General features: G+C 43.1%; 1 protein-coding gene across 1 annotated transcript in view; it reads right to left on the bottom strand.

Moving 5' to 3' along the window:
• The window catches only part of DHX9 (DExH-box helicase 9), a 54,033-nt gene that overhangs the window by 17,191 nt on the left and 21,205 nt on the right, over positions 1–15,637 (bottom strand). The window contains exons 6-15 of the mRNA XM_062211465.1: positions 15,043–15,191; positions 12,732–12,778; positions 9,881–10,017; positions 8,815–8,904; positions 8,556–8,717; positions 8,372–8,449; positions 7,694–7,885; positions 4,106–4,247; positions 3,657–3,739; positions 166–322 (exon numbers count right to left, since the gene is read on the bottom strand). Coding sequence (XP_062067449.1) covers positions 166–322; positions 3,657–3,739; positions 4,106–4,247; positions 7,694–7,885; positions 8,372–8,449; positions 8,556–8,717; positions 8,815–8,904; positions 9,881–10,017; positions 12,732–12,778; positions 15,043–15,191 — 1,237 coding nt within the window. The remainder of the gene's footprint in view (positions 1–165; positions 323–3,656; positions 3,740–4,105; positions 4,248–7,693; positions 7,886–8,371; positions 8,450–8,555; positions 8,718–8,814; positions 8,905–9,880; positions 10,018–12,731; positions 12,779–15,042; positions 15,192–15,637) is intronic.

Here is a 15,637-nt window from a genome sequence, read left to right as displayed (position 1 = left end):
GACTAACATCACAGGCAAGAAATTCCCCAAGAACACTCTGAGGCATCTGATACCCTAACTGCCCTTTAAGCTATTACTCCAATCTCCAAGATTGGGAACATCCAACACCCTGCCAAGATGTGTTCACCCCTCACCCCCACCCTGCACCCTCACCACAGTGTTTACCTTGAACTGGGTAAGTCCTCCCATAAACTTCAATGATCGGGCAATTGAAGAAATATTCACAGAACATGCTGGTATCAATAGTAGCAGACATGAGGACAATGCGAACTTCAGGATAAGCCTGAACCACATCACGCAGTACTACCAAAAGGAAGTCAGTCTATTAAAATACAAGCACAAATGAAAAAAAGTGACATTAAAATGTTTATACAATGAGATTTATCTACAAGATGTTATACAGCCATCAAACATCAGTGAAATTCATTTTCTTAGGTGATTGTACAAGCCCAAGAAAAAGGGTTACAATGAGATATAAGAACAATGAAAACCTGTTGTGGCTAGATAGCCACTAGATGGATAGATTAGTTTCTAATCTAATGTTTTTTGGGTAGGGAAAAAGAAAACATTAATGAAAATAATAAGTCTCAGAATTTCCAATGTCCTGTTCTGGACTTTACCCCACTGAGACGAGTTACCAACAACCTCTCTTATATGACATGTTTGTCTTCTGCTCACTTTTCATGCAGTCATCTAGATTTTTCTTTACTGATCTGTACTTTGCTAATGTAACAGAATCTTCTGACTCCTGGTTTTCTTTAATTATCTTTCAAATGGACAAATGATGTTAATGTAAATATAGAATGAAGCACCAATCCTTTATTTCAAGGCATCTTTTTTTAAAGAAATTCTTTCAGAAGGTCAAGGACTACACTGCTCAGTGGAATAGGCATCAGCTGCCCGTACCTACTGAGCACACGAAACGTGTCTAAACTGAGATGTGATGTAAGTATAAAGAATACAGATTTTAAATGTAGATACCTCAAAGAATTTTTAAATTTTTGTTTTTAATTTCATTTGTATTTTTCTGGGATAGATGTAGACCTTGTATCTACTGGTTTATTCTCCAAATGCCTAAAACAGCTAAGGATGGGCCAAGCTGAAGTCAGGAGCCCAGAACTCAATCCAGGTCTCTTGTGTGGGTGGCAGGGATGCAAAGACCTTCAGCTATCAACTGCTGCTACCCAAAGTTCCCATGAGCAGAAAGCTGCATTGAAAGCAGGAGAGCTGAGACTGGAACTGAGGTGCTTCAACATGGGATATGCGTGTCCCAAGTAGCATCTTAAGCGCTGTGCCAAATGCTCACCCCAATGTTTTTTTTTTTTTTTAAACATGCACACACACACACATATACACACTCATGCTTTTTTTTTTTTTTCTTTGACAGGCAGAGTGGACAGTGAGAGAGAGAGACAGAGAGAAAGGTCTTCCTTTGCCGTTGGTTCACCCTCCAATGGCCGCCGCGGTAAGCGCGCTGCGGCCGGCGCACCGCGCTGATCCGATGGCAGGAGCCAGGTGCTTCTCCTGGTCTTCCATGGGGTGCAGGGCCCAAGCACTTGGGCCATCCTCCACTGCACTCCCTGGCCACAGCAGAGAGCTGGCCTGGAAGAGGGGCAACCGGGACAGGATCGGTGCCCCGACCGGGACTAGAACCCGATGTGCCGGCGCCGCAAGGCGGAGGATTAGCCTAGTGAGCCACGGCGCCGGCCCCCAATGTTTTTTAAATTGACTATACATTGGAAATATTTTAGCTGTAACAGGTTAAATAAAACATATTAAAAATAATTACCCATTTCACCTTTTCAAATGAGCTATTAGAAAACTTAAAATTATTATGTGGGTCACATTCTGTATCTACTGGACAGTGCTACCTAAAAGATGGTTAGTTAAATTCACTACTTAGAAGAATTCTAAAATCAAGGGCCAGAGTTGCGGCTTAACGGGTAAACCTGCCGGCTTCTCCACTTCCGAACCAGCTCCCTGACAATGTGGCCTGGGAAAGCAGCAGAAGATGGACCCTGCACACACAGGGGAGACCAGATGAAGCTCCTGGCTTTGGTCTGGTCCAGCCCTGGCCATTGTGGCCTTTTGGGGAGTGAACCAGCAGGTGGAAAGTCTCTGTGTCTCCCTCTAACTTTACCTTTCAAAGTAAATAAATAAATAAAAAGGAGGAAAAAATAGAGTTCTATTGTACTGACATTTAAGTCCTTAATCTACCTGGAGTAAATCTTTAACTTGGTTATGAGGTAGGGATCCAATTTCTACTATTCCTACTATTCTACAAATGACCACCTGTTTCCAGTCCCTTTCCCGCTGATCGACATCAAGGCTTTAGCGTATTCAACGTGTGCTGTGGTTCTGCACTGTGCATCATTCCATCAGCCACACTACTAACCTACAACCACACCATCTCCATTACTCCTGCTTCAAAGTAAGTTCTGACATAGGCAAGGTAATTAATTATTGGTAACTTTTGGCCATTAAGTCTTCCCAGTACATATTTATAACAAGTTTATTAAGTTTTATGGAAAACACTGCTGGAATTTTGATTAGAATTGCATTCAAAACTGTGAATAAACTTGGGGAGAACTGATATCTATGTGGTATTAAATCCTCATATCCATGAACATGATCTATTCTTTAATAATAAGTTTTGTAGTAAACTTTAATTTCTCCTGTAGACGTTCTGAATGCCTTTTGGTTGGATTTATCCTCAGGAATATCACACTCTTCTGTTTGTTTACCAGTCTCCTCCTATTATTTTAATAATTTGTCCACAAGTTCTTTGGGGCTTTCAGGTAAAGTAAAAAAATTTAAGGTCTACTTGAAAGGAAACAAAGTTTCTATAAAGGCCTTTTTCCATTTTTTCACTGTGAATAGTACATTAATAGAGACCTGAGAACTTTTCAAGAAAAGCATATGCAATTATAAATACTAAGCCTTTCAAGTTATTAAGAAACAAGCTTTCAAAAGATTGTGAGTGACAAAAACATGCAATATTTGGTCCTACTGAATGACTGGATTTCTGATTTAAGTCAGGACAAACCACTGTTAATAGCTGACCGCTGGGGCAGCAGTCCCTCCGTGTGCTTCCTCTTGAGAGAGGGTACACGGAGTCTGCATGTGTAAGTGATGTCACGGGAACAAGTTTTTGCTTTAGTGTAGAAAATTGCAGCTCTATTACTATACAATAGTAAGTTTCTTTAACACAGGTTTTGCTAAAGACCAAATGAGGGAAATGTAGGAAATAAGTTACAGTTTCATCCTAGTTCTGGCACGATCATCACTAATATCTGAAGATTAGAGCTGCAAAACAGCCAGAGGTGCCGCCAATCACAATGAGATAAGGCCTAAGCCATAAACTTTGAGTAAAAGAAACCTGTCATAAAAATCCCTCAGCTCTTCACAATCCGGAGTTAGGAGTTCAAGCCTGAATTATGCCAGCTCTCACTGACCACTGCAGACACTCACTCTACAGAAAAACAGTCACGTGGTTTTTAAAAAAAGCATTCAACACCTCCGCAACTCAGGCCCACGAGTTTTCACTGCAGACAAAGGATACAGGCAATGGGGAAGGGAAACGGAGCCACCGCTCTCCTCTGGTTCCTGCTGTTCAAAGAGCAGCTCTGGCCCCCTACTGTAAACCCATTACTCACATTTATGTCTCGCTCGTGTATTTCATCCACAATTACATGACTGATTCCTCGAATGCCTGCTTCTAATTTCCTTAGGAGCACACCTTAAAAAGAAGACAGCAACGATTGGAGATGCCGATGTTAATCACAGAAAAGTACGAAACAGAAAAACTAGAGCAGCAAATTTCTAAGTAACTACGTCAACTAACTCCAGCATTTCAGGAAACTAAATTACTCAACAGGTGACAGTACAGGTTGACGTGCATTTGTTTTTCACTTATTTCATTTTCTCCAAACTACAACAACTACCAAGTACACTGTGTTCTCCAGGAGTAAAAAATTACTAAAGGTTCCATTTACAGAGCTGTTAGACTGGCTCACTAATTCTAGCCACACTGTTTTGTTACTGTGTCTTCTTATACTTTACCATGACATAAACCCCAAATGAAACCACAACACACAGTACTGACCCACAGTACAAAACATGATGCTGGCATGAGGGCGGGGAAGAATGGACTCAAACCGCACACTGTAGCCACAGCTCTTCCCAGGCTCCTCCCCTCGCTCATAGGCAACCCGTTCTGCCACGGACACCGCGCTGATCCTCCTGGGCTGAGAAAGGGAGACAACACTTCAATTTTAAGATTACTGTAATAAATCTATCCCATCACCAGCCCAGGAATTTAACAGAAGTAATAACAACAGTGATTTTTTAGTAAGCTCCGAAATCCACTTTAAAAAAAAAAAAAAAAAAACCCTCAGTACAGAAAATATTACCATTCTGTTTCAAGACAATTAAAAATACTGCTATCCCTGTTGTAAGTAAAGTCACTGGTTTCCACTGGTCCCAACTGCTACAGTATTCAGGGTGACTTTTGGGTAGGGAAGGGGGTACAACACACAGGAACAGACTCTTGTAACCGCTCTGCCATGCTGAAGACACACGCTCAGAGAATCACCTGAGACAAATGGAACTCAAGAAGCTGAGCGATCGCCTTTGCCCTATTTACTACGACTGCCTGTTCATCGCACATCTGTGTCCGCAGCCTCAGAAGGTGCTGAAGACAAGACACTCAACAAAGTCACTGCTTGATCAGCTTACACAGCGGGAACAGAGTGTGCATTAGCTTCCAGCAATAAGGCGCAGAGCACTAAGGGGAATGGGAAACATTAACACAGATCTTGAATTTGAAAACTTTTCTTGAAATGTTCCTTTCTAGTTTTCTAGATTAGACAAAACTCTTTACTTAGTGTATACAATGGCTAATGTAACCTGTTGTTTAATGTGAAACTACAGAGTTACTTATAAATTTATAGACTTAACGCCTTAAAGAAAAATGATTTTGTCAACAGGTTCCTGGTAACAGTTTGCATGTTAGTTCCTTGCTTGAAGATATTTTTTTGAGTTTCCTAGTTAAGAATTACAAGTGATGATGTAAACAAGAAACCAGAGGCTCATACAATCTAAAAACATGAGAATCCAAAAAACTTCAAGAGCTATCAATGTCATTTGAATACAAAACAGTAATTAATTTCTATATCCTTCAAACAAAGATGCTTTAGGGTATATGGCTAATAACAAAAGCACTTCTACTAACTGCTGGATTCTGCAAGAATGCCCTGCCCATTAGGACACTAGACACCGTGACTCATTTCATTTGCTGCAAGTACTGGATTTGTCCCCTTGGGGCTACATTTATCTTTGCTCTCTTTGTTGCTTCCAGCCATCCAGTAAGAGATTTGGGCAGGTGGCAGGCAGCCTCTTCCAGAAGCAGTTGTATTGTAGATACTGCCCCACCCCCAACACAACTGCTGAAAATGCAAGGAAGCTATGAAAGAACACAGATGGTTACAAATTAACCTAAGTGGTACCACAACCACCACTATCAGAAGCCTTCTGCTATATTCCACTGAGTATGAACAGAACATAACAATAAGATGACTCAAACAGCAAACAAACAAACACTCATGTAATCTCCTTCCTGTATTTTGTATGCTTTTCTGACTTATCAGTTCCTAGATTTATTTGGGGGGGGGGGGGGAGAGACAGACACAGACAGGGAAAGGTCTTCCATCTACTGATTCACTCCCCAAATGGCCACAATGGCCAGAGTTGGGCCAATCTGAAGTCAAGAGTTTCCTCTAGGGACCCAAGCACTTGGACCATCTTCCACTGCTTTCCCAGGACATCAGCTGGGAGCTGGATCAAAAGAGGAGCAGCTAAGACTGGAATGCCAGCACTGTGGGCAGAGGCTTAACCTACTATGTCACAGCACTGGCCCCAGTTTCTTGATTCTTTACAACAGCCCCGATTTTAAAATAAATATTTAAAATATATACTAAAGAGAGAAGTGCTTCTTTCATTCATAGTTGATTCTGTGGGAAATCAATGCAATTTTTCTTGAGGGAAGTGTGGCAAGTACATACAAGGCAAAATATGCATACCTTTTGGAACAACTCCATATTGAGAATTAATCTCTATGTATACAGTTATGATGGAAATGTGTATTATAAAAAAAACTACGCATAATTTCAAAATTTGGTTGCAACAAATACCTTTTCATTTCATTATCCACAAACCTCCAGAAGTACCCTTGTATGTACTGAGATCTCAGATGTGGGACCCAATCTAAACAGGACACTCATTTGTGTTTCATATACACCTTGCATATACAGTCAGCAATTTTACACAGTACTTCTAATAGAGCCGCACTTGACTGTAACCCAGCACCTGAGGTCAAGTGTGGAGTTTTCTACTCACGTGTCAGTGCTGAAAAGTTTTGGATTCTGAGCAATTTTGGATTAGGGATGTTCAACCTGTATATTTTTTAAAATCTTAAAATTTGATCAATTTTAAGAGGCAACATTCATTCTTTCAGTAATTTCTTCAGGCCAAAACTCCAACTCTCACATGAAATACTGACACTGATTGTAAAACGTATCTCAATTTCAAAGATGTAAAAACGCTCACAAACATGCATATACTTAGTAGGTGGCACCCGCACATTGTATCTTGCTTGAAGGTCCGTGACCCAACGTCCAGATTACCATCCACACTTCCCCAGTGAGAGGGTCTAAGTCAAAGCCTGAAACTAAGAGCTGGCATCTAGCTATTTGGCCCACAGAAGCTGAGCTGCTTGGAAAGGCTGGCAGTTCTTCCCTAAACACATCTGCAGGCATGGTGCTCTGCTAGGAAGAGGACGTGCTGTTGTTAAAAAGGAAAATCCTAAAGCCTGACTACTTGGTTTCGATTTTTAGTATTACTACGTCATAAGTTGACCTTCAGCAATTTACTTAACTTCTCTGTGCTTAACTTACTCAAAGAGAGATATTAAATAAAAATGGTGCTTATAACTTCAGGTCATTATTAATTGCAAATGAGTTACCATAAAATCAACTGCACACAATAGAACCTGGCATAGAGTAAACACTCGGTAAAAACTAACCATTGCCTGTTTTGCAGGTTTGCTCAGTACTAAGCTAGTGTAGGAGAGATAAGGGAGGATCTGGATGTGAACTTGAGGAGAGGAATCTCACTCTTGGGGCTGCTGTTGTGGCATGAGTTAAGCTGCCGCCTGCATCACTGGCATCCCATATGGGAGCTGGTTTGAATCCCAGTTGCTCCACTTCCAATCCAGCCCCTGATAATGTGCTGTGAAAGCAGCAACAGATAACCCAAGTGCTCGGGCCCCTGCACCCACATGGGGGACCAGAATGAAACTTCCAGCTTTGGCTTGCCACAGCCCCAGACACTGAAGCCATCTGAGGAGTGAGCAAGCAGATGAAAGATCTCTAACTCTGCCTTTCAAATAAATTCTTAAAAAAAAAATCTCATTCTTGAGTTTGACTTGAGGTCCAAAGAGTCCCTTTGGTCCAAGGTCCAGTTTAGCTTACCAATGCAAGATGCTCATTTTATTTATGTTGTGCTAACTTTAAAGGATCTCACGCTCTGACATGCTCAGGGCCTTCTGTGACCCCAAGGGAGACTGGTCAATGGAAGAAACATGGCAGATCTGCTCTCTAGGACTTCTACACCTCCTGGCTGGTTTGCTGCTTACCTGGGTGACTACAATGTTACATTCTGCTGCCCGGCCACTCTGGATAAAGTCATCTAGAATGAACTGGGGAACCTGTGTGGTTTTGCCACATCCCGTGGCCCCTCGGATGATGACAACTGAATTTTGACTAATTGCATCCAGGATTTCATTTTCAAACTTCTTCACAGGCAGCAACGTTCTCTCCTGCAAGACCTGTGTTTGAAAAGCCAGACTTCAAATTCTACCCACACACAAAAGCAGCAACTGTTGTGATCCTTTAAAAAACTGCCCTGTTTAAACTTAACTCCTTCCCACTGGATCGGCACTCAAAATATTTATTTTCTTCATTAAAAAAGTGTGTTAATTTCTATCTGTATTAGAACTGCCTTTTTATTTCTGAAGAAACCTGTGGTTGTCGCCTCACCCTTAATTACCTGTTTCCCACAAACATTCGCATGCATTATCCTTTCCTCTAAAACTTGTTACATCATGTTTACATAATGTTAGATTATTATCCCAAATATTCCCACTTTATTAAATTACGGTGAGAAGCAAAGTTTTTTCCCAGGCTCGCCCACTAACTACCCTCAGAGGTAACCAGAACTAGCAGTTTGGCACAATATTGTGCTCCACCCTCCTGCCCCTCTCTGTAATGTACAGGATCTCTGGGAACTACACGTCTGAACCCTTCAGACTTACTGCTTGTAAGTCCTGATCCTGCTCCAGCTGGTACATTAACTCATTCTTAAGGTCCATGCTTATTTGTTCTGGAGTGGCCTGTAAAACAAGGCAAGAGTGAGCGAGAGCACATGCTTCCACTTCAAACAGTACTATGTTTACCGGACACACTGAAGAAGAATCTCAAGCACAACGCTGCACTCACATAGGCCAGGGGCCCCTCGTCGATGTTGCTGCTAGTCCAAGGATTCCAATTCGACTGTGGAGGAGACCAAGGAACCACACCCACTTGGTTTTGTCGCTGAGATGGTTCAAAGTGAGCCAATTTGCCAATGTTGAGAACCACTGGCACAGAAGGGTCATCAGGCTATCAAAAAATGAGAAAGGCCAAGGACAGCAGCATGAATTCCTTGTTGAATAACACACATCCTATAAAAAAGGCACACTAAAAAGTGCATGCTTACCGGGGGCACAACTTCAAGATTCAGCTCTTGAACTGTGTTTTGCAGCTGAAGTTCTAAATCTTGAGAGAGGTTCACTTTGTAAGGCTCCACCTACAGACAGAGACTGACCATGAAAACTCCACGACACACACACACGGAGCACCACTCAGATCTGATGCTAAGGGACACAGGGAATGCAATGTTCCTACACTGACAGCCAGGGTCTCATCAGCGAGATAACTGCTTCAGGGACAGGTCATTCACTGCCCACTATAAACAGCATTACAGCAAACACAGATAATCAGTAGTAGAGCCACTCTCATGTCTCGAGTATTAAAAGACTTCCTCAACTACAAACATTGGACAAACCCTAAAAAAATCATACTTCACATATGTCACAGGCTATTAAGACTCACTGTCTCAGGCCAGCACCAAAGCTTACTTGGCTAATCCTCTGCCTGCGGCGCTGGCACCCCGGTTTCTAGCCCTGGTTAGGGCACCGGATTCTGTCCCGGTTGCTCCTCTTCCAGGCCAGCTCTCTGCTGTGGCCTGGGAAGGCAGTGGAGGATGGCCCAAGTGCTTGGGCCCTGCACCCGCATGGGAGACCAGGAGGAAGCACCTGGCTCCTGGCTTCAGAATGACGCAGCGCCGGCTGTAGCGGCCATTTTGGGGGTGAACCAATGGAAGGAAGACCTTTCTGTCTCTCTCTCTAACTGCCTGTCAAAAAAAAAAAAAAACAAAAAAACTCATTGTCTCAGGGTCAGTGCTATGGCGTAGCGGGTAAAGCCACCGCCTGCAGTGTTAGCGTCCCACTTGGGCGCCGGTTCAAGTCCTGGCTGATCCACTTCCAATCCAGCTCTCTGCTATCGCCTGGGAAAGCAGCAGAAGATGGCCCAAATGTTTGGGCCCTAGCATCTACAAGGGAGACCTAGAGGAAGCTCCTGGCTCCTGATCGGCCCAGCTCCGGCAGTTGTGGCCATTTGGGGACTCAAACAATGGATGGAAGACCTCTCTCTCTCTCTCTGCCTCTACCTCTCTGTAACTCTGCCTTTCAAATAAATAAGTTTTAAAAGAAAAAAAGACTCACTGTCTCTCCTTCTTTCTTCTTTGTAAGTCCAGAGTAAGGTTCAACCACTCCAAGATGATAGAGTTGTCTGACAAGAGACAGGGCACAGGACTGCGCTGCCAATTTCTTATTTGATCCGTGTTCACGTGCAAAAATCCCTACAATGTAAGGTCAGGATTATCAGAGATAGAGGAGAAATCTCCTCCGGAAAGAAACATCCTATCACAAGCAACCTGGGGCTAACACACCAAAGTACAGAGGATGCCATGGGTTTTAGTTCTCTTTCACTCCATCTGCTAACCAAAAGCAATTCCATAACAGCTTATTAACTAAACTGCCAACCATTTTAACAAAACACTGAAACCAACACACACACAAATCAACATTATGAAACCATACGAAGTTCTCGTTATTATCATTTGGCATTAAAACAGAGAAAGAAAATAGAATTAAACTTTTGAAAAGCAAATGAATCTAAAACAATTGGGTCCAAAGTGGGTACTCCCAAGCTTGGAAAATCTTAGACCATTACTTACTTTCTTTTTTTTTGACAGGCAAAGTGGACAGTGAGAGAGAGAGAGACAGAGAGAAAGGTCTTCCTTCCGTTGGTTCACCCCCTAAATGGCTGCTATGGCCGGCGTGCTGCGCTGATCTGAAGCCAGAAGCCAGGTGTTTCCTTCTGGTCTTCCATGCGGGTGCAGGGCCCAAGGACTTGGGCCACCCTCCACTGCACTTGCTGGCCACAGCAGAGAGCTGGCCTGGAAGAGGGGCAACCAGGACAGACTCCGGAGCCCCGACTGGGACTAGAACCCGGTGTGCCGGCACCACAAGGCGGAGGATTAGCCTATTGAGCCGCGTTGCCGGCTCTAGACCATTACTTTCAATTTGCAGACACATAAACTGAGACTGGAGTGACTTATTCAGAGCCACAACGCTTCTAAGTGTCAGAACCACGTAAAAGGGCTGGTGTTGTGGCACAGCAGGTGAAGTCTGCCCGCAACACCGGCGTCCCGTGTGGGCTCTCGTTCAGGACCCGGCTGCTCCACTACTCAGCTCCCTGTGAATGCACCTGGGAAAGCAGCAAAGGATGGTCCCAGTGCTTGGGCCCTGCACCCATACTGGACACGCAGAAAAAGCTCTGGACTCCTAGCTTCGGCCTGGGCTGGGCCAGGCTGCTGTAGCCATTTGGGAACTGAACCAGTGGATGGAAGATCTGTTTCTGTACCCTCCTCTTTTAACTCTGCCTTTAAAATAAATAGGAGATAAATCATTAAAAAAAAAAAAAAAAAAAAAAGCCAACAACCAGGTCACACAGGGCTATTTCCTTACCTTCCTTACCTTTCAAGCCTAACACACTGCCTGCCTCAAACGTATGCCTAAGAATTAAAACCACAGGCATCATATTCTTCAAGGTTATTCACCCCTTAAGTATTTCCTCAGGGTTATTTCTCACATCTGCTTCATGCCATTATTATTTTTTCTTTTTTTGACGGGCAGAGTGGACAGTGAGATAGAGAGACAGAGAGAAAGGTCTTCCTTTTGCTGTTGGTTCAGCCTCCAATGGCCGTTATCCTGGTCTCCCCTGTGGGTGTAGGGCCCAAGCACTTGGGCCATCCTCCACTGCACTCCCGGGCCACAGCAGAGAGCTGGCCTGGAAGAGGGGCAACTGGGACAGAATCCAGTGCCCCGACCGGGACTAGAACCCGGTGTGCTGGTGCCGCAGGCGGAGGATTAGCCTAGTGAGCCGCGGCGCCGGCCTATGCCATGATTACATTCCAGATAGCTACTTTTTCACTTCTCACCTTTCACCCTAGCTACTTTTACCTGAATGAACTCTTTCACGCAAAAAGATGAGAGTACTTTAAATTTCTTTGACACTGGCACACTCTTCCTATATCTCACTTTTTAATACAACACTAGCATCACCTTTTTTCATGTGTAACCATGGAGATTGGGCTGCTATTTATATCATTACAAATATTCTAAAATAGAATACATGCTGTGGGATATCAAAATATGACACACAGGGGCCAGTGCTATGCCACAGCAGATACAGGCATACGCCAGTTCAGGTTCTGACTGCTCCAGTTCCGATCCAGCTCTCCACTATGGCCTGGGAAAGCAGTGGAGGATGGTCCAAATCCTTGGGCTCCTGCACCCGCATAGGAGACCTGGAAGAAGCTCTTGGTTTTGGATCGGCACACCTCTGGCCATTCTGGCCGGCTGGGGAGTGAACCAGAAAATGGAAGGCCTCTCTCTTTGCCTCTCCTTCTCTCTGTGTGTAACTCTTGACTTTCAAATATACTACTTTGGCCATTTATAAGATGGCCAGTCTGAGAAACTACAGACAAATAATTATGTCTGCAAGGCTGTCCTTTTGTAAAAAAAAAAAAATTTGCATCAATTAAGGAAATCTGCATCTACTTTCTACATAGGAAAGATCTTTTCCCAGAAAGAAGAGACTGGGGTCTGAAGCCTGGCAGCTGATACCTGGGAGCCGTCACCAGCATAACAAGACCACCTTGCTGCAATGCACACGCTCCTCACCCTCATAGCCAAACCCAGTTTGCTTGTTTAGCTCTCTCTGTATAAGCGTCAATGTTCAGCCCTCTTTTGAGGCTCAGAATCTACATATTTTCCAAAATTCTACAACTAAGTACATTTGTTTTCCCGTTAATCTACTGTCAAGTTCACTTCACAGGCTAAAATTATTATCAACTCTTTGGAGGAAAAGAGCAAATTTAGCACATTCCTACAATGGTATCTTGTATCATGTACTGTTTTGATCATACAGCTTACATGTATGTGGCTCAAGACTTTAATGTGAAGATTTTTCCTGTACACAGAACATCAGGGAAACAGTAACACTTACTTCTGCCCAGCTGCTTGATATAAATGGTCATTTCTGCAATAAAGCTCCTGTAACAACATATACAAAAAAGGTTAGGAATTTCACTGTTCGAAGTTACTAAATCCAGGTCTCCAAGTCAGGCAGGCTTTCCAACTGCTTAGGCAAATCACAGAAAGAAAAAATACTAAATATTTATTGGTATCCAATCCTAGAACGAATAAAGTTTAAACCTCACAATACATAGTATGGCACGAGACAGCTATGAGAAAGTTGATGAGCCAATTGTTCATGAAAGGAAAATGCAAGGTTTTAGATTCTCCGCATGTATTTACTTACTCTTATTCCAAACGCTTGAGTCTAACATTCAAGGAAAAGAAATTTTTGACTTAGCTTGGAGCCAAGAAATAAATTAGGCCTCAAATTCTTCAAATTCTGGTTATCTTAACATTCCTGTGCAGGCCATCCATTATCTCTTAAGGTAAACTAACATATGCAAACTCACACATGCACATACAAACACTCTGGCTATCAGTGGCTCTTGAGACAGGGTTCTGGTATCTGCCTGCAGTTGGAAGCAGCCATTGGTAACAAAAAAATTTAGCCTATTTATCTCATATTTACTTAAATCAGGTCTAGAGGACACACTTTTTAACATTATGGCTAAAATTGCTAGCAGGCTCTCAGGATGAATCAAGGTTTTTGCAAAGGAAAAACGGCCTTCTGAGAACTATGCGTTCTGGTCCTCCCACTGCTCAGGTACGATTCTAGCCTTGACTTTGTGCTGCAAATCAAAGGTTAGGTGAGGCTTTAAAAAAAAAGTTAGGTTCCTTCCTATACCTCTTGTGAACTGACCTTCAGGCACAGCGGCTTCAGGGGTCAAAGGCCACTGGCTTTCAGGGGAACAACATCCACCCTTTCATTAATGACACCGATGCCAGTATGTTTCTCAGCCAGGCTTAAAGTCAGCACTCAATCTCATTCTCCTCCACCTAGGGGGAACAGCGACACCAGAAATCAGTTTACAATAGTTTCCCATGTGATTGCTTAGTTCAGCCTAAGCAGCAGCACATGTGTGTCTGAATACAGACCTCTGGTGTTGCTGTCTATTCTGCCCTGAAATAAAGGGTATGTGAGGAGCAGTGCTGTGCTGGCTCCCCCCATCGTCTTTGCCTCCTGCATTATGTCCTGAATTCTTTGCTGATTTTCTATCAGAAATCGGTAAGATATGGACAGCAAAAAATGTTTGCAACAATGAGATTCAGATGTACTTCATGTGCCTAAGTCATCAGGTGAAATCAGTTCAAAAAAACATGTTCAAGGAGACAAATTATTCACAAATGGATCCTTGCTTTAAAGCCTCAAGGTTTAAAAAAGGCTGACAGTATTTAAGAATTCAGGACTGAACATACAGTAGGAAGCAGGGAGAATAAGTCTCTGAGCATCAATTTGTTCATAATGTCAGTTTCATTTTGGTAATAATTTTTTTAGGGCTGCATCCAGGGGACACCATTTTGGTTTTTCAAGAAAAATGCCTTAAATTTATTCTGAATAATTTCACATAATTAAGGATCACAAATTCACTCATTCAGATTTCCACTGCAACCCTCCCTTCCCTTCCAACAAAAGCACAGTGTCCACCAGAAGAATCTAATCCATATGAGCCTTCCTGGGAGTAATAACGACTACACCCTGGAATGCTCTCGGGAAGAACAGCAAGCAGGCTGAGAAACATACTGTCACTGGAACGGCTTCCCTCATGTTGTCTGATAAACTATGCTAAATTAATCCACATACAAAAACTGAGCCTGTATTCCTTCAACTTGACAATAAACACTGAAATCTGAACAAAATTCTCAAGCAAGCTGGCAACCTTCAAAGCTGGAATTAAATCTGGACCTAAATGCAACACAGTCTACTTCTGAGACTCAGAACCTTGTGTCTAATCCAACCAATTACAGAAATAAACAGTACTCAGAACTACCTCTAAAGGTACCACAGCGAACAAAAAACACTTCCGCTGTTTTTAAGCCTACTAGGGACAAACCACTGTGGCTAGTGCAGCTAAGATCACAATCAAAGTGAAAACTATAGTAATATCACATCGCAAATCAATTACAACTCTGTGTACAACAATGTATCTGGAGCTGGCATTGTGGTGTAGCGGGTAAAACCGCCCTCCATAATGCCGACATTCCATATGGACGCCTGTTCAAATCCTGGCTGCTCCACTTCTGATCCAACTTTTACATACACAGAAAATAAAACACATTCAACAACGAAATTTCCCACACAACCAACTTACTACAGAAGGAAAAGAGTGAAACAAGCAAACCTGTTGTGATCAGGACCCACTTGGGTGTACTTGTATTCTCCTTGGATCTTTTCCTTCTGGAAATATTGGTTCAGACGAGCCTTAGCGTTTTCCAAGGTCCAGTTTCCATGAAGCCCAGCATTTAAATCCACTTCTTCTGATTCTAGAGTCTGTAGGATAATAGCAATTAAATTCAGCTGTGCCAAGTTTAGTTCTTTCAGGTACCGAAATTTCTAACAATATCTTCTTTGTGCCATCCCTTTTAATACAAATATTCATTTAATAAGTTTCTACCCCCAGTCAAAATTGAACTAGAATCAATTTTAACTGCAACTGAAGACCCTACTGCATCAATAAACCAGGAGTTAAAACTCACATATTGATTTAAATTGTTCCTAAGGCCGGCGCCGCGGCTCACTAGGCTAATCCTCCGCCTTGCGGCGCCGGCACACCGGGTTCTAGTCCCGGTCGGGGCACCGATCCTGTCCCGGTTGCCCCTCTTCCAGGGCAGCTCTCTGCTGTGGCCAGGGAGTGCAGTGGAGGGTGGCCCAAGTTCTTGGGTCCTGCACCCCATGGGAGACCAGGAGAAGCCCCTGGCTCCTGCCATCGGATCAGC

This window comes from Lepus europaeus, chromosome 14, assembly GCF_033115175.1.
Source record: "Lepus europaeus isolate LE1 chromosome 14, mLepTim1.pri, whole genome shotgun sequence".
Lineage (NCBI taxonomy): Eukaryota > Metazoa > Chordata > Mammalia > Lagomorpha > Leporidae > Lepus > Lepus europaeus.
This window is presented reverse-complemented; position numbering and strand designations above follow the sequence as displayed.